The sequence below is a fragment of the Esox lucius genome, chromosome 10 (genome assembly GCF_011004845.1).
Source record: "Esox lucius isolate fEsoLuc1 chromosome 10, fEsoLuc1.pri, whole genome shotgun sequence".
Classification (NCBI taxonomy): domain Eukaryota; kingdom Metazoa; phylum Chordata; class Actinopteri; order Esociformes; family Esocidae; genus Esox; species Esox lucius.
In genome coordinates this window covers 27,797,706-27,819,355 of record NC_047578.1, presented here as the reverse complement: position 1 = coordinate 27,819,355, position 21,650 = coordinate 27,797,706, and the positions used below count along the sequence as shown (strand labels likewise).

At 40.0% G+C, this 21,650-nt stretch overlaps 1 protein-coding gene across 4 annotated transcripts in view; it reads right to left on the bottom strand.

Annotated features, from left to right (window-relative positions):
* Nucleotides 1-18,997: 18,997 nt before the first annotated feature.
* kmt2ba (lysine (K)-specific methyltransferase 2Ba) overlaps nt 18,998-21,650 on the bottom strand; it is a 73,376-nt gene continuing 70,723 nt past the window's right edge. For all 4 annotated transcript variants that reach the window (XM_029122696.2, XM_029122697.2, XM_029122699.2 and 1 more), the window contains exon 37: nt 18,998-21,271. In XM_029122696.2, the coding sequence (XP_028978529.2) occupies nt 20,996-21,271 (276 nt within the window). In that variant the 3' untranslated portion in view covers nt 18,998-20,995. The remainder of the gene's footprint in view (nt 21,272-21,650) is intronic.

Genomic DNA, 21,650 nt, shown 5'->3' with positions numbered 1-21,650 from the left:
TTGCGACGTTTACTGGATGTATGTTAGATTCCTCCCAACTATCGATTTTCTTTTTAATTTCGGTCCTGTAATGGTTCTGCTTTCAAGCTTGAAGTCATTTTCTGTCTTGAAAGCAAGGGGGGGATTGTATGAAATGATTATCTATAGTGGAAAAGAGTTGAACTTAGAGTTCAAATGAAAAAGAGTTGAACTTAGAGTTCAAAGCAAATTAAATAGGTACTTAAAAAAGTTACGTGAATAATCTAGTTTGTCAAATTGGGTTTTTGAAATGTATGTTTTATGTGAAATCTAACATGGTTATGGTTGAGTAGAATACATCTTGCCATTTTGAAATGGTGTAGCTAAGCAATACCTAATTTGATGGGTGTGTTACTGTTTAGTTAGTTTAATATTTGATTAGAGGTAATCATATTAATCTCATGCATTATGGAATAAGTGGGTAGAAACGTGCAGGGAGCACATTTAGTTATTTCTTACATGTTTACAAAATTTTGCCATGGTTTAATTGATATTGAGAAAATAATTCTGCATCAAGTTATATTTCTGGTAAACAAGTTGAGAAGTCTTACATAGTCTAAATTGCATAAAGAGAGGTACAGACCCACTGTAGCACTCTACTCACTGACAGTTTGAGATGGATTTTAACTTGTTTGGACTCTTTAGAAGAGAAACAGACTATCAAAATTGGGTATTCTGATTCTAATTTAAGTTCTGTCCTAGTAAGCAATCATTGTAAAGTTAATGGTTAACAGAGGTTTCTTTGAGGTGAATGATGAGGAAAAAAGGTTGTTCTACTATTGTCAATGCCTGGGTTGTTTCTCAAGATAACATTGATATTATTGATAAGGTGACCCTTCTTCAAGACCAGGGTCTGGTCTTAGGTTAATAGACCAACCCCCCACTCCAGGGAGAGCCCTGTGGTGGTAAAGGAGTAAAAAGGGGGGGTCATGATTTATGACAGGATTTCAGAGTGTGTTTGATGTGCTAGGATAATAAGAAGAGATTGAGAAGTTCACACTAAGTTTCATCTTGTAGAGAAATTAGGCTAAATAACAGTTATGTTAGCTGACCTTCAAGATGGTGTGAAATGTTTGATTTGAAATGAGGTATTTGGTCCTTTATGTGAAACAGTGGGTGAATTTGATTGTAGTTCCAATACAACACAATCAGATGTAAATTATATAGGTGAACTGAGAATTGTTCATGAACTACTATTAGAGAATGGTACTTCAATGTAAGTAAACTATCTTAACTGATGAGTTTTTGGAACAGTAATGTGAAATTGTGTTCTTCTGTTCTTTGTGTTGGTTGTTACACCAACTATAGAAAAGAGTGGAATTGTTATTTTGCTACACTAGCAGAACAGAAGCACCAGAGATGTTAATGTTTTAACGATACTGTTATTGATTTCAACTGTTCTACTCTATTTGGAGAGATGGAGAGAAGAAGTAGAGAGATATTGGAAATATAGGGTTTGAGTGTTTGATAGTGTGTGGTTCTAATGTATCAGCGAGATGCAACAAGCTAACGTGATGGACATATGTGATGATGTACTGTGCAGTTGGAACTAATCTTCTCAAGGATAATTCACACATTCAGATACAGAACACTTGAAAGCGATTCAACAAGAGAGGACTTGTTGGAGCCCAGAGAGAGACTGAGCTTGGCTTAAAAGGACAACTGTGAGGTGGCTGAGGTGAGATGGATCTCACAGACACACAGACAGACTGTCCTACAGCTGAGAGAGGAGTCGACTCTGGCTCGCTGCACGTCTAGGTGCTGCACGTCTACAGGATGCTGAGTTCCTGTGAGCTGGACTGATTTGAGTCCTGATGATTCTGCAATGTGTTGGAGAAGGCAACCTCCGACCGAGAGGATGGAGGCGTAGGAAAGATCTACTGCACAACATCATGCTACGCTGATTGGGTCCATACCAGGTACATCTCATCTGCTGTCCAGGTAGCTGAGAGAGGAACCTGGGGTCGACGACACGCTACACGAGGATTGCAGTGTTTGAAGGTTAGACACAGTGAATTGAAGTCACTGAGGGAAAAGTGAATTTTCGGGTGCTAGTAACCAGTCACTTTCTACATGGCCTTTAGCTCTAGAACCTTTAGCTAAAACTGGTCATCTTGGAATTCACAAGGGAGAACACACAGATTCTCCTGGCCTGGCTGATAAAGCAGCTAGAATGGAGACAACAAGAGCTGTGTCTGCATTTGAGCTGTGAAGGACAACACCTTGGAACATACATCTGACTTTTTCGTTCTGTTACATCGACCTGTCAAAGAAATGGTTCATAACTGACTGTCTGACGTTTGGAAGAGCAGAACATTTGTGATGACTTTGGAAGAACATCCAAATGGAACCATGGAGAGGACTTTTCAGTGAATCGAGCAGTTGGCATGAGAGGACTTTGTAACAGTGATGAATTGAAGGATGCATTCAGTGATAGGTGTTTATGATGATTTTAACATAAAAGTTTTGCTGTACTATGTTATGATTCTGTATGATGACAATGTGTGATCTTGGATTTTGTACGGAAGGTAATGATCTAGAAGAATGTAAATGAGGATTCAGACATTTCAGATTTGCTCAGTTCTCTAATCACTAAGGATAATAATATTGACTGGGTCGTGTTGTTAAAGAGTACTGTTTTGTTGCAGTCTACATCCTAATGAGTGAACTGTTTAAGGTTTGATACCAAGGTATGACATGGTATCAAGAGGATGGATTGTTGTGGAAATTTCTTATACAATGTATTCTGATTGTATAAAGGAGTGAGTCCCACTGTTAAGATAGGTACAGGAATGTGTGGGACCTGGTATTTGCATAGGGGACATCTATTGTCTGTCCAGATGGAGATCAATGGGTTTTAGGACAGGATAGGAGAAGATATACAACAGGGGGAGTAAGGTCAGTTTGCCCCTTTGGGTAAACATTATTGCAGGAAGGATAAGGTGGGGGAAGATAGCATTTGACGTGTGTGATAGAACAAAGGGAAAGGTGTTTGATTGACATGAAACAGATGGCAGCATCTAACCACACCCCTTCTTCCTATGTAATAAATACTGTCGAAATGATGTTTTTATTTAGAAACTATCCACCGTTACTTTGTAACCTGTATACTTTCTCCTTGCAAGCAAGATTAAAACCGTTTATTGCGCAATTGATTTCTCCTGTCTTACCTACCATTTTCATAGAACTTTGGAATTTTAGAAATTGCCATCACAGATGGCAGACCGGGGTGGTGGTCCCTCTTTTTAAGAAGGGGGACCGGAGGGTGTGTTCCAACTATAGGGGGATCACACTTCTCAGCCTCCCCGGGAAAGTCTATGCCAGGGTTCTGGAGAGGAGAATACGGCCGATAGTAGAACCTCGGATTCAGGAGGAACAGTGTGGTTTTCGTCCAGGCCGTGGAACACTGGACCAGCTCTATACCCTCTACAGGGTGATGGAGGGTTCATGGGAGTTTGCCCAACCAGTCCACATGTGTTTTGTGGATTTGGAGAAGGCATTCGACTGTGTCCCTCGCGGCATCCTGTGGAGAGTGCTTCGGGAATATGGGGTCCTGGGTCCTTTGCTAAGGGCTGTCAGGTCCCTGTACGACCGAAGCAGGAGCTTGGTCCGCATTGCCGGCAGTAAGTCAGACTTGTTCCCTGTGCATGTTGGACTCCGGCAGGGCTGCCCTTTGTCACCGGTTCTGTTCGTAATTTTTATGGACAGAATTTCTAGGCGCAGCCAGGGGCCGGAGGGTGTCAGGTTTGGGGACCACACGATTTCGTTTCGTCTCTGCTCTTTGCGGATGATGATGCGCTTGTAAGACGTAAAATCAATTTGTATAAACAAACGTCTGGTGACACAATGGATGGTTTAGCCACACCCCCAGCAACTGTTTTTCAACCAACCAAAGCTTTCTTTGAACCCTATTTCTTCAACAACCATGGCACAAATTAAACGATTCACAAGATTGAGCATGTTGTATGCAATTAAACATTTGCTTATCACACTTACTCTGGTACATCTTAGCTACAAACTTTGAGACTAGGACATAATTTTCTCGTAAATCATCAACATAAAAAGACATAACATCTTTATAACTCAGACCTTTTGTCATTAGATAGAGAAAGAACACACAATGTTGCCCACACGTGGTTGAAACCATTTTTAACTGTATTCCACATTCTCACAGGTTTTCAGAAAGGCATTGATTGACTTGGGAAAATATGTAAAATCCGGGGGGTTTCCAAAACTGTCATAAAACCTTCCAATACCATAGTCCGTTATGTAAATAGCCAGCCAGTGCTCCCCGGGTTGAATGCTTGGGTGTGTATTAACAATCGTCATTGATGCAACATCTTGGACTGGCCCCCTAGGTAGTTGGTCACTTGCCAGCACACCATCGAAATGGGTCCTAGATGAAAATTGGTTCACCACACTAGTCAACTCTGCGGTATTCATTTCCACACCGTTTTCCTAATAGTAGTCAACCATTACTTGTCGCCGGTTTTACATTTCGATAATGGAGTCAAAGATTGAATAAACAACTAAATTAATTGTGTGGGGTAGTGGTTGTCTGAACCTCATTTCAAGTCGTACATTCCCTGACTTGATCAAGGACAGGCGCTCACCACACTCCTCGTCGGGTGCGCAGTTGAATGCATAAAGGGCATAGCCGTGTAAGTCCCCCAGCCGGTAAACTAAATATCTTCATACACACTTTTTCAATTGGGTACTTGGCATTGGTTGAGAGTAACGCTTGAGTGTGTCCAAGTTTCACGGCTGGCAAAACAGACACTTTCTTGACAAATTGTGACGCTGATAATATATGCAAACGATAACGCACATCCCCGATCCCCATAAGGCAGAACACATCTTTACAGCGTACCATCCTAACCTTTATATCAACGCCGTTTAACATACGTTTCTCTTGAAAGAAGATATCGCTATGAACAGGGCCAATCATTTCAAATGTTGTACTATCCGCTGAATAGGCAGCCCTTTTTGTAAGTCCATCGTTCTCGCCTGCAGGGTCCGTAACATCCATGTGACCTGCGGCATCCTTGTAAAACAAACCAGCTGAAAACTGTGTCTTTAATGTATCACATCCATAATGCTCTCTATAACGGCTCTGTAGGGGTATGTGTTGCTACTCTGACTAATTAAACGATCACCCAAGGAAACATCCACTTGTGAAAATAGGGTGGCTATTGGATAGTTGATAACCCCAACACGTGCACCTCATCAATGTTAGTTTCGTCGGGTTTAGTGATTTTTACACGTAGGTACATCAAAGTATTGTTTAGATCAACGTAGTCTTCGCCATTCCCAGCAATAAAGAACTCCAGAGGGGCTGCGTCTGATATTGCTGATAGGGTCGGTATTTCAACATAAATATTTTTCTTGATAGATGTCTGTGCGAATAGAACTGTGAATAAATCCAACTCTGTTTTCATACATTCACCAGACATACGGTGTAGGAGTGCCATCTTTCTAAAATATATTCTTAAGCAGCTTTGCCGTGTTCCCTTTGAGTGTCCTCCGGGGTGTATATCCTCTTTTAACCGCGGCTCTTGTTTTTGTCTCATATTTGCGTTTTTTACTCTTGGTTAGGCTCCTCCTACCAGGTGGTCTCTTTCATAACCATCAATCCAGAATCATCCTGATGTTTGTTTGTCGTGACATAACACTGTTGACAACATCGCCAACTATATTCCTAGCCGCATTCTTCAGATGTGGTTTTGCTATTGAGAACCCTGGTTTCAACAAAGGTATTGCCATCCGGAAAAGCCCTCGGAAAGGCCCCCTAGACCAGCCCCATTCATTGCAGCGCTACCATGATACCCCGGTAAACTGTTACCGGCCTGTGTTGTATAGTATTCAACATACCTTTGAGGATCATCGTACAGTTTCTGAGGCTGCATCTTAAATTCTTAACGAATGTTTGACGGGTCTGAAGTGTAATTTTGCAATCACCATACCCACTACAAATTAAACCAGCTGGTTTTGATCAGATTTTACTTCAATACAGATCTCATCAAACTGGCTCTTACTAAGAGGTACGCAGGGTGGCTTGTCGTACGTCACTGTGACAACTTCGTACTTTTTCCCTGCAATTTGTACAGTTCGCAGCAGTGGGACATGACTGTCACCAACACGTTGATAGATGTATAGGGTGTTAAACCCAGCCAGAATATTTGTGGGGAATGTCCCGTACCATGGGGCGTATCACCGCTCGCCTGGTATTAAGCCCAATATTTGTTCCAGTTTTGCACAAAATTTAAAACTAAACTGGGGCTCACCTTTTAGAAACATTCTATTTTCAAATTCATCGTACCCCGCCCATACACCATGTGCTTTTATATAACTGTTGATCTCTGTCACTAGTTTTAATATGCTGCTGTAATAACCAGTAAAGGGAGTTCAAAACTAACTAGTGATCAATTAAATAAAAAGTGTAAATTATCAATTAAGGACACTGATGAGTTATGAACTCTGTTTACATGATCATTTAACCCTTCTTTAGCAACTTCCCAAAACTGGTGAACACAGCCGAGTACTTCTACTTTGTACTTTTTACACCCCTGGTTACTGGGCAGCGTTATGTAGAAACCACCGTCACCCATGCTGATCGCAGTCAATGTAAATGACGTGATCCTGAAAATCCTGGAGTTTTATCCAGTTTCTAGGTCGACCACTTGTTCTGATGGTATCCAGCTGTTGAATTTCTCAGGCCAACCAAGCCATTTTCTTCCCTTTCTGTACTTTCTCACCCAAAACTGCTTTATAAGTTTTATCCTTAGCCACGATTATTTTCAGCAATTCCTGTTCCTAAAAGGTCCCAACTATCACATCATCATCGTAATCTTTTATTCCATATACAAGAGGTACCCGTGGAATGCATTCTGTTATTGTAAAATATTCATCTGTGTACCCTTTTTCAGAGCCTTTTGTAAACCCACCTCTCGGCTTGGAAGGTCTCACAGTATCCCCAACCTGGAACTTGTAGCTTTGATTACCATTTCTCATGATTGTTGTGCCATACAGGTTCTTGAGAACACATTTTTTTCTTCACAAACGTCAGCAGGCTTCATCTTAATAGACCGATCGTAGCCATGGTTGTATCCATTAACTCAATCTTGAATAACCTCAACATAGCGATGAGTGTTGGCAGCTGTAATATACCTCCACATTTGTGATTTAATTGTTTTATTAAATCTCTCAACGATACTCGCTTTGACATCATTTCCTGTAGCAAAATGTCTTATGTTGTACTTCTTCATTAACATTTCAAAATGGGAATTAAAAAACTCCTTCCCCTTGTCCGTTTGGACTTTTTGTGGTGTTCTTCCTTCTTTTAATATGTCTTCAAATGCTCGCTTTACCTCGATTGCGCTTTTATTTCTCAGCATTCGAATCCATGCGTATTTTCTTAATACATCTATGCATGTTAACATACATTTCATGTTATCGGTTTCCACACTGTAAGCACTCATTACAACCAAATCCAGCAGAAATTGCGAATTTATATCAGGGATTTATATCATATCATGAACAATTTCTTTTAAAATGTATAGCTACAGGCCTGTGTAGCGTGTATGCATTCTGGGCGAGCAGCCAGTCGTTTTTGAGGATCTCACTGGTTTTCTCCAAGTATGCTCTTTTCTATCCCTCTCTACCCACATAAGCACCAGGGTTTGCAGGGTCGTTGTAAATACTTTTCATAACCTGTTCAGACATCATAGAGCATTTGAGCAATGAGAGTTAAATAATCGTTTTATTTGAGTTTTCGAAATTACACAACCAAGATATTCAGAAAAGTTACACAAACATTCAGATTGCGCATAGTGTTTGTTTATATACATATTAACATGAGAACTGAAGTTACCCGGCCTTAGACAGCAGACTCTTTGCATTCGTCGCACCATGACGCCACTGCGTCGCATACAGCATGCTCATTAAATTTGTCCATGTATTCATCCCTGTTCTCACTCAGTCTCTGTGTGATGTTCGGCTCCAACTTGAGCTCATGTAAAGTTCTCAGCGTCCTCGTGAACATCAGTAATCGGTGCGTGAAAACCTGATGTGTTCAAAGCCTTGACCAACACGTTTCAGTCGCGGTGTTAAAACTGTCTCCACAGTGTAATCATAATGGGTCTAAAAAAAATTTTCAGGCGGTTCGAGACAAGAATGTCTTGTCTGGCTCGGGTGGTCCACTTCACATTGGATGCATGCTTTGTGTAGAATAGCCCCAACAACGTTTTCCAGAATCATACCCATTGTTGCTTTGATGATCTTTAAAACTTTTGTTACAAGGTGTTTGTCCATTTTGTGATAACTCTTGTTAGCATCTGAAAGTTATGACAGATTAAGAGGACCTATCTGATTACCAATCCGGTCTATCCCGTGTTAGTTTCTTGCTGGGTATGCCATTGGAATAGAGCTGTCGGGGTCTGGGGTTCTGTAGAAGGCTTCTGCGTTGTCATCCCAGGTGTCACACATCCAGTCCTCGGCCTTGGGTTCTTCAATCACCGCTTGGTTGTAATCTTGAAACATGTTTCGTAAATTCTTCCGACTGCTTGATAGTCACAGGCGGTCTGTCTGTTTTTATGCTGTGTTGAGGATGGTGTTAACGTAAGGCGGGGCTTCAGGGTCTTACGTCAGTCAAACAGTCCGCAGTCACAATCTACCCCACTGACATTTTCTGAAAATACTCTTTCAGTCATACTCTTTCAGCCCCTCAAAAACTTTAAAGAGTACATCTACTGTATTATGTGGGCCTTGTTTTGGCCCCAAATAAAACACTTCTCGAAAGGTGCCCCATAATCTGGCATTAAAAAACATTTGATCAGTCACACCAGCCTTAAACTCATGGCCTTTGGGTAATTCATAAAATGCAACCTCCGGTAGCTCTGGGTTGAAAATGTATCCACCGATCCGACCATCGTCCAATACCCCATTCCTGTGCCAACATATCCTGGTGTAGTTGATGGATTTGGGTTAAACTCTGCATCGGTTTCTTCTGGGCTGGAATGTTGATTGCATCTCTGCGGTCCGTTTGTAATTTCTTACCAAATCGCTGAGCTGTGTTTAAGATGTTAGCTTTCACCTGTGTTTCACCCAAAATATTGATCGCAGCACAATCCTCCATGTTTTGTATTGTTTAGGTAAGTTTGCTCAGGCAAGACTGAATGACCATCACCAATGTCTGCGTGATTCAAATACACAGACCACGCCAATCATCCCATAAAACATGAAAGGTTAACAACCACCGGTTGTAGGCCATCTGTTGTACCACATGGCAGTGGAAGCCTGGTATGGGCGTTGACAAGTGAGGTCAAGTCAGGAGTAATTTCTGTTGAAGCAGTGTGCGGTCCTGTTGAAGCAGTGTGCGGTCCTGTTGAAGAAGTGTGCGGTTCTGTTGAAGAAGTGTGCGGTTCTGTTGAAGAAGTGTGCGGTACTGCTGCAAGATGTTCATCAGTCAGGCTGCATCTGCGCTTGGACTTGTTGAATTGTAGCATTGTTTTACGTTGCATGCTTGCTCTGGAAGTGCCTCTGCAAATTGTACTCTTTAAAAACTGTGACGTTAGCTTAACATATTAAGCAAGTTGCTTTACCTGCAACATCTGCAAATAAATATTTTCCTGTCAATAGTGTTTTTAAATACCCTGCTTTCATTATCAACTTTCTTAGGCCAATTTCCAGAGATCGCTAGCCATCAATTGCGTATAGTACGTACAAATCATATATTCCCTACATATCATAGCAATGCAAATACCTTGTTTCAACTTAAAGGTATTTTAAACAGACAGTATGATACTGCTGTACTTATTACTGGGAGTGCCGCTAATTTGAAAATAAATAAATATGCAACAGTAAATAAAGTAACGTAATCTGCGGACCTCGTCAGGTATTTTTTATTATTTTAAAAGTCTTGGATGTATCGCGGGCCGGATAGAATGACTCAAAGGGCCGGATCCGGCCCGGGGGCCTTATCTTGACTAGGTATGGTCTATAAGCATGTAAATGAGGATCCAGCCATTTCAGATTTGTTCCATTCTCTAATTATTAGGGGTAATGATATCAACAGGGTCATGTTGTTAAAGAGTACTGTTTTGTTGCCGTCTACATCCTAATGAGTAAATTGTTTAAGGATTGATACCAAGGGTTGATTTGGTATCAAGAGGATGGATTGTTATGGAAATTCTTGAACTAAGGCACATTTGAGAAATGTCTGCTTTTCTATTACCTGGTATGTAACTCTGGTCTTTGTTTGTGACACACGTCTGTATAATATCAGAGGATTAGTAGGTACTCTGACCATCTGTTTATCTGCCTAAACCAATAAGGGTTGTTGTGGAAATTCTTGAACTGATGTATACTTGGTCCTATACATGTATGAATGAGTCACTAGTTAAAGTACTGAGTACCCATGTTTGGATGAGAAAGGGAATGTAGTTAGAGAGGGATCTGGTGTTTGCATAGGGGGCATCCTTGACCGGCACCAGCGGATTAGAGGGTTACTCGTAAATCAGTGTAACCCTTTAGTGTCTATCTGTTGTTTGTCCAGATATTGTGACTCCTCAGGAGTTGAGAAGGTTACCCATGTGGGGGGAGGACAGTTTTCCCCTTGTGTGAAGACTAGGTAGTAACAGAACAAAGGGAATGTGTTTTATTGACATAGGACAGATGGGCAACAAATTGTTTCCTGTCATTTACTGTAATGCATTGGCAAAAACATCATACCAAATGACATTTTTCTTACTGATTAACTGCAATACATGAGGATATTTAACTGTCATCAATTATTATTTTCCTGTCATTGACTACAATGCATTTACAAAAACATCTTGATTAATGTTTGTCTTTCTCATTTACTTTAATTAATTCACTTTTTTTTGTTGACATTTGTCTCTCTCATTAACTGTAATACAGTCACAGAAATTTCAATGTTTAACTTTTTTTTACTGTAATACATTGATAAAATGTTATACATTTTGGCCACACTTCCACCAATGTTTTACCCCGGTACCAGGGCTATACCTGTGATTTATGCTAATGTTGGCTCTAGACTTTCCTGTTTCTACTATACATTTAGTACCAATGACAGGAGGGGCTCAGATGGGGAGGGAAAAGTTAACTATCAACGTGATTGGGCTTTTATACAAAAAATTTAAGATAAACTTTCTCTTGTAGTAAATAAAAATAATGTAATGCCTAGTTTGTTTATAATTTTTATGTTTATAGCAGAGATGGGGACAAGTCACACATGGTCAAGTCCAAGCAAGTCTCAAGTCTTAACCATCAAGTCTCGAGTCAAGTCTCAAGTCACAGTTCAGATAAATCAAGCAAGTCAAGTCAAGGGTTCACCCTAAGCAAGTCAAGTCGAGTCCTTATAAGTTTCAAGTCACGTCACAGTACTAAAGAGATGAACACACGAACACACACACACACACACACACACACACACACACACACACTGTCCTCTGTTTCTGACGTGCGCTCGGTGCGAAGCTCGATTTCAAAATCAAATATTTTTCTCCTCCGCGGTACAATTTTTTGGGGGGACGAAGCGGAGGGATCTTGAATCAGCCTGAAGGGGTTGTATTCGCTATAACAACCGCCTCGCTATACCTTATCCCGCTTATTACATGGCTACCTACCAAATAAATCTATAATTTGACACAAAATATTGATTTCAAAAGGAATTTATTGATTTAAAAACGATTGTATTGCTTCCTCTAAAGAAAATAGTCCGTTCCGTCTTTGGTTAGAATCCTGCTGCGTCCATAGCAACGCGCTGTTTTTCATGGCAACGGTCTGTTATCAAGAAATAACACGCATTCTGCACTGGAATTCAGCCAATCCATGTAATAAGGGCTAATAATAACAACCTTATAAACTAATTATTGTGACTGAAAAATTGTCTAATATGTAATTACGCTGTAATTATTCTTTAAAAAAAAAACTCTTCGAAATGTTTAGGTGCTAGTAATCACATCGGCGCCTCCATGTTAGCCTTTCATGCAGTAAAGTTAACTGTTATGGAGTAAGCACAATGATTTTTAGTTTCCACACGCAGTCCACAAACACTTGAAAATGCCCACATTTAATACAGACAATATAGCCTACGTGTAATAATATACATGCACGCTCATTTTAAGATGCCCATCAACATTAAAATTCAGGCTATGCCACTGTTATAGTCAAAATATATTTACCAGACGTATTCAGTAATGATAATGGTCACATTTCTAACAAGAAAAACAAATATATATAATATGCAACCAAGGCCAAATTATGACAAACAAAAGATTAATTAATTACATTAGTAACTTAATCGTTATAGATCTTAGTGAAACTGAATATAAAGAGATTACTTTCTTACCTTTCCTTGTGGTTCTTAAAATAACGAATGAAATTTGACGTATTTTGCTTCTGGCAAATCTTTTTTTATTCACACGGTCCAGTTCAAAGTCCTTGTATCCAAACGATACTATTTGTGGAGCTCGCTAACGTTACTGTCTGCCATGTTTGGCGCGGTTTGAATTGTGCAGCGTTAAAGGCACATACGCTGATTAGTGGTGCTGATGTCACAACATATAAAATAATTTTATTGCTGTTTGTTTATTATAAGTTCAAGTCATTGTCGAGTCTTCCACTTCAAGTCAAGTCAAGTCTCAAGTAACTTGTTCTCAAGTCAAAGTCAAGTCAAGTCATTTTCATACTTTAATCAAGCAAGTCACAAGTCCTGAAAATTGTGAGTGGAGTCAGACTCGAGTCAAGTCATGTGACTCGAGTCCCCCACCTCTGGTTTATAGCAGTCTCAATGCTCCATACTTCTATTGAGTCAATGGCATAGTGCCAACTTTGGTCGTTCCAACTCTTTCCATTTTCTTTGCTTCCTTGTACTGTTGCTTTTTTGCCGGCCTAGAAGACTGACCGACCGAGTTAAATAGCGTAGTGGTTAGAGAAGCGGACCTGCAATGTATAGGTTCCATGATCGAATCTCCTCACAGTCAAAAAGTATGCATTTAGATTTGTTCCAGATAGACAAAATCTTCACTGACTATAACCTTCTGCATCTGCATTATAGTAAGCCTAAACGTATATTGCGACTGTTTCGGGTAGATTTCCGAAGTACGCACTGTGCATGTTTTTTGGGTCAGGATAGACAAAAACCTAGCTGGCATTTTAGTATGCTTAAACAAAATCTGTTTACTGTTAAACAGTATTGCGACTATTTCTTGGGGATTTTCGAAGTATGCATCCGTGCATGCGTTTTGGGACAGGATAGACAAAACATTTGCTACAGTGAACATAAAAAGCCTACACACCCCTGTTAAAATGCCAGATTCTTGTGATGTAAAAGAACAAAACAAAGATAAATGTCATGTCAGAACTATTTCCACCTTTAATTGAAAAACTTTTGGAAGCCTCCCTGACCAGTTTTCTTCTTGTCTTTTCATCACTTTTGGAGGGACGTCCAGTTCTGGGTAATGTCTCTGTTGTGCCATATTTTCTCCACTTGATGATGACTGTCTTCACTGTGTTCCATGGTATATTTATTGCTTTGTAAATTATTTTGTATCCTTCACCTGACTGATATCTTTCAACATTGAGATCCCTCTTATGCTTTGGAAGCTCTCTGCGGACCATGGCTTTTGCTCTGAGATGCAGCTAAGAAGATGTCAGGCAAATCCTACTAGAACAGCTGAACTTTATTGGTATCACTTTAAATGATGGCAGGTGTGTAATGACTTCTATTTAATATGAATTTGAATGTGATTGGTTAATTCTGAACACAGCCACATCCCCAGTTATAAGAGTGTGTGCACACTTATGCAACCAGGTTATTGTAAGGTTTTTATTTTTCATTTTTCCCCCTTGAAGATTTCAGATTTATCTTTGTTTCATTCTTTTATATCATAAAAACCTGGCATTTTAACAGAGGTGTGTAGACTTTTTAAATCCACTGTAGTTACATGTAACATTCAGTAGCTACGTTATAGTAAGCCTAAACTAAAACTGTTTATGTTATATAGCGACTGTTTCTGGTGAATTTTCAAAGGTACGCATCTGTACATGCTTTTGGGGGTAATAATATAGGCTTTATCAAAACCCCTTGTGCAGTAAAAGAGTTGGGGTTTCCACAATTCTCTCGTCTTTTCACTTGATGAGAAAGTCAATTATCGTCACCTATAGTTATTTTATCAATGTCGTTCACGAATGAAGGAAAAACAAATGTTTTTGTGCCATGAAAGGAAATAGCTATGGCAGGGAAAATGTCATCTTTAGTCTCACTAGCAATTGCTCAATTCTTATGGCTATTCCAAGGAAGTTAGTAGATACTAGTAAGCCTACTCCTGGCTAATAAGCTGTTAATACGGCCAGTGGCAAAAGCCATAGTTCATAGACGCTATTTGTAGTGGAGGTAAACTTAATAAGAAATGTTAGTCAGTTTAACACAATGCTGAATAGTGTCTAGCGACTTGTAAAACTTGTAGCGCCTTTGCAAAGTGGTTAAAGACAGTTCTACTTGTGTGGGAGACCTGAGTTCGAATCCAGAGAGGATGGTGATATTTAATAATTATAATTGTGGGCCTCAATAAAACTGTTTGCAGTTATAGTGTGACGATTTCTTGTGGATTTTTAAAGTATGCATCTGGGCATGCTTTTTGGGTCAGGATAGAAAAAACTTAGCTGGCTACAACATTCAGTAGCTACGTTATAGTAAGCCTCAACTAAAACTATTTATGGTTATAAAGTATTGCAACTATTTCTGGTGGATTCCACGATTCTCTTGTCTTTTCTTGTCAGTTATTGATAGATACTGTATCAATGTCATTCACAAATGGCTAATTAGCTGTTAAAACGGCCAGGGGTAAAAGAGAATTTGTTCAGGATAGACAAAAACTTCACTGGCTTAAACCTTCCATTGCTAGGTTAAGCCTAAAATGATTATATTTTAGGCTTACAAAACATTATAAGCCTAAAATTCAACTGGCAGCTTAATTAAATAGTACTCGCAAAACATTAGCCTCAATGTCAACAGTGAAGAGGCGACTCCGGGATGCTGGCCTTCTAGGCAGAGTTCTTCCTTTGTCCAATGTCTGTGTTTTTTTGCCCATCTTAATCACAAACAGGCTTACAGGGAACAAAAGAGGGCATATGCGGAAGCTCTGAGGGATGCACTGACGGATGCACTGTCCAGGTTTTATTCCACCATCATCAACAACAACAACCCTGGTAACTTGAAACATTTTCAACAATAAACCACCTTCTCAAACCCCACTCACTCTTCCAATCTGAGACCACCGAGGAGAGGTGCAACATGCACATCACTTTTTTCAAACAAAAAGTAAATAACATCCGCTCTCACCTCTCCGCCACTGCTGTCCTGCCCCTCTCAACTGCCAACCCACCGTTTGTGACTGTCCAGCCCCTCTGCTCTTTTTCCAAAGAAAGAAAGGAAGAAGTGGAGGACGTCATCAAAAACATCAAGCCGTCCACCTGTGCCCTGGACCCTTTCCATTCAGCCTTGCTGAAGGCCAACATATCTGCCGTCTCTCCTTTCATCATTAAGAACATTAACCATTCTCTCCTGGTCGGGCATATTCCATCAGCGTTAAAAACTGCTGTCATCTGACCTCTCCTGAAAAAACCCACTCTGGATCCAGAAGTTCTCCCTAACTACAGGCCTATTTCCAATCTACCATTCCTATCAAAAGTTTTGGAAAAAACAGTTGCATCACAACTTCACAATCACCTCAAACACAACATGTTTGAAAAAATATCAGTCTGGATTTCACCCTGGTCATAGCACAGAAACAGCCTTGGTCAGGGTCACCAACGATCTCCTGATGGCAGCAGATACTGGTTCCCCATCTCTACTCATTCTCCTGGACCTAACAGCTGCTTTTGATACAGTTGACCACAACATACTCCGTCACCGCTTGCAATACACCATTGGACTCTCAGGAAATGTTCACAAATGGTTTATCTCATACCTTACCGGCAGAACCGAGCACGTCGCCCTGGGCAAAGCCAAATCACACAACCACGTCACCTGCGGCATACCTCAGGGCTCTGTGCTGGGCCCCACCCTCTTCTCCATTTATATGCTCCCCCATGGCAAAATCATTAGCAGACATGGTATATCATTCCATTGTTATGCTGACGACACACAGCTCTACCTTAGGACAACTCCCTCCTTTTCTGCTTCCGTGCCAATATCTACACTGACCACCTGCTTGGAGGAGATAGAGGTGTGGATGAAGCTCAACTTCCTTCAGCTGAACAGTTAAAAAATGGAAGCCATCTTAGTTGGCACACCACATCAGACCTGCCTTTCCACCATAACCATATTACTTTCTCTGGCCAATACATCTCCCTCTCCACATCTGTCACCAACTTGGGTGTTAAAATGGACTCTCAACTCACCTTCGACATCAGACAGACATCAGACATCATTCTATCACCTCAAGAACATCGCCAAACTCCGTCCAACACTCACCCTGGCAGATGCAGAGAAGCTTGTCCACGCCTTTGTCTCTGTAGCACTTTGAGATTGATAAAATGTAAAGTGCAATACAAATAGAATTTACTATTATTATTAATCTTTTCGTTTTATAGCCTAGTCTGAGATGAGGCTTTTTCTTTGCAACGGTTTACAGCGGTGCTAACATAATTGCAAAAAGAGTTTTCTAATGATCAGTTAGCCTTTTAAAATAATAAACGTGCCATTGAAACAGTGATGGCAGCTGATAACGGACTGTATGACTATATAGCTATATATCTTCCAAATGCGAATGCCACACCTGGAATCAACTCCAGACCTTTTACCTGCTTAATTAAGTAACAAAGGAATAGCCCACACCTGTCCATGAAACAGCTTTTGAGTCAATTGTCCAATTACCTTTGGTCACATGAAAAAGAGGGGGATACATATAGGAATTATATACATATATAATTCCTAAACCCTTCCTCGAATAAGGATGTGAATACCCTCAGATTAAAGTTGACAGACTGCACTTTAAGCCCATATTCATTTTTTATCTGTAACTTGAACACATCTTGGTAAACAGCCAAAATAACAACACTTATGTCAGTGTCCAATTATTTCCAGACCTAACTGTATTTAGTTTAGATTACCATTACCAGTACAGTATCTGCTGTTCATTGTTAATCATTTATACACACCATTCACATACAGAATGTGTAGTGTAAGCTACAAAAAGTAATGGAGAAATCTCAGCTTTCTCATCAGGTAGCTCTGACCATCTTGCAGAAGGTTGCGGGACTGTCTTCTACCAGCTATAATCAATCAATCAAATGTATTTATAAAGCCCTTTTTACATCAGCATTTGTCATGAAGTGCTTTTACAAAACACCTTAAACCCCAAGGAGCAAACAACAGTAGTGTTGAATTTCTATTACTTAAAACTGTAGTCTGTAACCAGGTAAGGCTAGGTAACCTGTAGCCAGCCTCTTAGATAGTAAGCAGCCTGCTTGCAAGCTATAAAACTAGTGCAAGCTAACTTAGATCAATTGAGTTTTTTTATGTAGGCATACTAACTTTAGTTCTGAATGTTCTGAATCTAAGTTAATATGTTTATCTTAATTTTACACACAATCCAAACCTTTCTTAGTGCTTCCAACACACCCTACTAAGCCCTATACAGTAGGGCAAAAAAGTATTTAGTCAGCCACCAATTTTGCAAGTTCTCCCACTTAAAAAGATGAGAGGCCTGTAATTTTCATCATAGGTACACTTCAACTATGAGAGACAAAATGAAGAAACAAAATCCAGAAAATCTCGTTGTAGGATTTTTTATAAATGTATTGGTAAATTCCTCAGTAAAATAAGTATTTGGTCACCTACAAACAAGCAAAATTTCTGGCTCTCACAGACCTGTAACAACATCTTTAAGAGGGTCCTCTGTCCTCCACTCATTACCTGGTGTGAAGAAATCAACTGTGGGAGCAATTATAAGAAAATGGAAGACATACAAGACCACTAATAATCTCCCTCGATCAGGGGCTCCACGCAAGATCTCACCCCGTGGGGTCAAAAAATTCCAGAACCACACGGGGGGACCGAGTGAATGACCTGCAGAGAGCTGGGACCAAAGTAACAAAGGCTACCATCAGTAACACACTACGCCGCCAGGGACACAAGGACACGAGGAGAAAGAATGCTGAGTTGCATCCAAAGAACACCATACCTTCTGTGAAGCATGGGGGTGGAAACATCATGCTTTGGGGCTATTTTTCTGCAAAGGGAACAGGACGACTGATCCGTGTAAAGGAAAGAATGAATGGGGCCATGTATCGTGAGATTTTGACCTCCTTCCATCAACAAGGGCACTGAAGATGAAACGTGGCTGGGTCTTTCAGCATGACAATGATCCCAAACACACCGCCTGGGCAACGAAGGAGTGGCTTCGTAAGAAGCATTTCTCTCATAGTTGAAGTGTACCTATGATGAAAATCACAGGCCTCTCATCTTTTTAAGTGGGAGAACTTGCACAATTGGTGGCTGACTAAATCATTTTTTGCCCCACTGTACATGCTATGAAGACCATATAAATGTTCTATGAGGAGACCTGCTATAGAGAGGTATGAACAAAACAATAGAAAGATTGAGACATTTGTTTTTTCTTTACCATTAATCTGTGTCCAATTTCAACAGAAGTGAAAATCACTTAAGCCCTGTTCTTAAGCCCAGTTCAGATAGTTGTGTACTGTAGCATGTCTCTCGTCTTATGTAGGTATGAATGCTTGCATTTAAAATACCCGGCATGATAATTGCTTACTTTTCTGTCCCCAGTGCCGTTTGGACTGTAGCTGTGGACCCCTGAATGGATTTCACCCATTATCTTGTTCTGGACCTCTTTAAGACAATCAAAGCAGACCTAAATATATAGAGATCAGTGTTCAATACAGTTGCATTAAATGTTGAAAGGAACTCAGAAAGAACAAACCCCCTCACCAGTCTGTTTCCAAACCTCTCAACATCTTTATTAAGCCAAGAACATCATAAATAAAATAAAAAGTGCGTAGAAAAACTTTTAACAGGTTTAGAAATGTTTTATACAACTATGTACAAAGGTTCTCTTTGTGCCATGGTAACAGAACCATATTCGTCACACGCAGTTACAGATTAACTTTATTCTAAATATATTGAAACAATCCTACGCAAGTAACACAAACTGCAATTATCCAGTACTCGGGGTAAAACCCCCCACCAATGGCCAACTAAAACTCCAAACATGGAAGATCATGTCTTTGTTGCATGCATAGCCAGCTCAGTGCCCTAAATGGAGTTGCACATTTGAGCCAGCATGGCACGAGTTGGAAACCAAGGCTAGGCTACAATATCTACAACAGCACTTACACCACATGCCCAAAATTATACTTTAATAGAAGCGGTTTTGCTGGTCAGTGCTTGAACACGTGAACTGAGCTCCTCCACCTCAAATAGATATTGTAGCAGGGCAAAACATGATCTTTTGTCGTGGTGAGCGACTGAGGTAGTACACCTGCAAAAGACAGGGGAGGAGTGGTTACATTAAGGTGGGGGTGGGCAAAAAGAGAATATAAAGGAGTACAAACTAAACATAGGCTACAACCAGGTATTGTACTGTATAAGCTTTCATGCCCCTCTTTTCAATTAGTGGGTGTTCACTAGCAAATATAAAGCAAGTTAATATTTGACAACATTTATTTTCATTAGCATTTTTGAATATTAATTTATTGCAATATACAAGGATACATGTACAAATTTTATTTTATATTGATAAAGCTGAAGAGTAGTAGTATCAAAGTGTTTTTCTAATCTCTCATCCAAACCACATTATTACCCCTGTGTTAGCGTCCGGATAATCATGAACAAAACCACCCAAAGAAATAATGAAAATACCTGGCAGACTAAAAACAATGTAATTCTATAGGGGTACATCACAAGATATTTCTGTTTCCACAGAACACAGGTGAAGAAATATTGAGAAAGAAGTTATCCTGTAGGGATGGTAATGAAATATTTGAAAGAAACCTTCAGGGTAGTTTTAATCAGCACCTTCATAAAAGCACAACAAACAGAACATCCTGAATACTCTCCCTGCTCAAAAGTCGGCGCTAGTTCTAAATGGCAGCCTATTTCCTATGGGCCCTGGTCCAAAGTAGTGCACTATCTAGGGAATACGGTGTCAGTGAATTGTGAGGCATACACTTCCAATGGTCTCCGTAATATCAACATGGACAATTAAAATACAGCTACAATAAAATGGTGGTGGCTTGTGTCAAAGGTAAAAAAAAAAAAAATATTCCAACAAACAAGCCCATCTTGTCTATTATGTACAGAAACACTTGAGCACATGGCCATGAAAATAAGGTGCTAAAATCTCTCCTCCCCTCGAGTGTGGCCTTGTATCGTCATAACTATGATAACAAGAAATCCCTCTTTAAAACAGAGTAATCAGACTGCTGAGAAAAACTAATCAAGTATGTAACCAACCCTCTTTCTGGTGATAAGCAGCACAACATTGAAATATCGAGCTTAATTTCCCAGCAGAGGCCATTGGCGACAGATTCATTAGTAGAAACCAACCAAGAGAGACGCTCATGAGATGCTGCGAAGTTGCCAGTGTACTTAAAATAAAAACTATGGTTGGAAAAAATTATATATTTATTCCATGCACCGGCAGCCATTTAATTGCAAACCACTGGCAGCACTTTATCGCACACACAGGTACTAAAATTTCAGCTCCCTTATTTGGTTTCAGTGACAAGAAAAAGGAGGCTTAAAAAGTTCGCCTGGGCTGAACCACGAAAAGTGCACCATTCTGTTTTAAATTAAGCTGCTTCATAACGGACAATCTATAAATAAAAAATAACTTTTAGGTTAGATTGATCCGTACTTGTAAGCTACCCCCTGTCTTACGGCCATGTCAACGCATTTGCTGTTTAGTCCCCAAGTCATTGTGTTGGTCATTTAGTTGAGGAATCGGCGGCAGCGCCTGGCACCACAGTTGCAGTGTAGCTTGCTGTTGTCGTCCTCAATGGGGAACTTGTAATCATACGTGAGCTCCTCTCCACGGTAGATCTTGCGCAGGGCGAAGATAACAATGTGCTTATGGCTGTCCACGAGGATGACACGCGAGTAGCAGTTGGGCTCGCATGAGTGGTTTATGAAGCGTGCTGCATTTCCGTGCATGGTGGCGTCCACCACGTCAAAGTCATCAATGCGAAACATGTAACAGCCAATGCCCTGAAAAGGAGATAAGACAGAATTATGAGATGAAAAAATATTGTACTTACCAATGTGTACACTAAACACACAATGAGGAAAATGAACACTAAAATCAATGCATGTACAAAGGGATCTTATTCAAATGCCATAAGTATTTCAATTTGAATTACATTATTTTTATGGAAACTGGTATATTTTCTACAGCACAGAGTAATTCCAACTGCTTTACGCTAAATCATGAGAGTGCAATCATTTTAAATTGTGTTAGTTATAAAAATATTAAATGTAAAAGAATGTATGGCATAAATGTAAGTGTAATTATACAATTGTTTATGCTTTTATTCTAAATGCACATTCCACTTAGCTTAAGTAACTATAGACTCGCAGATGCAAGAGG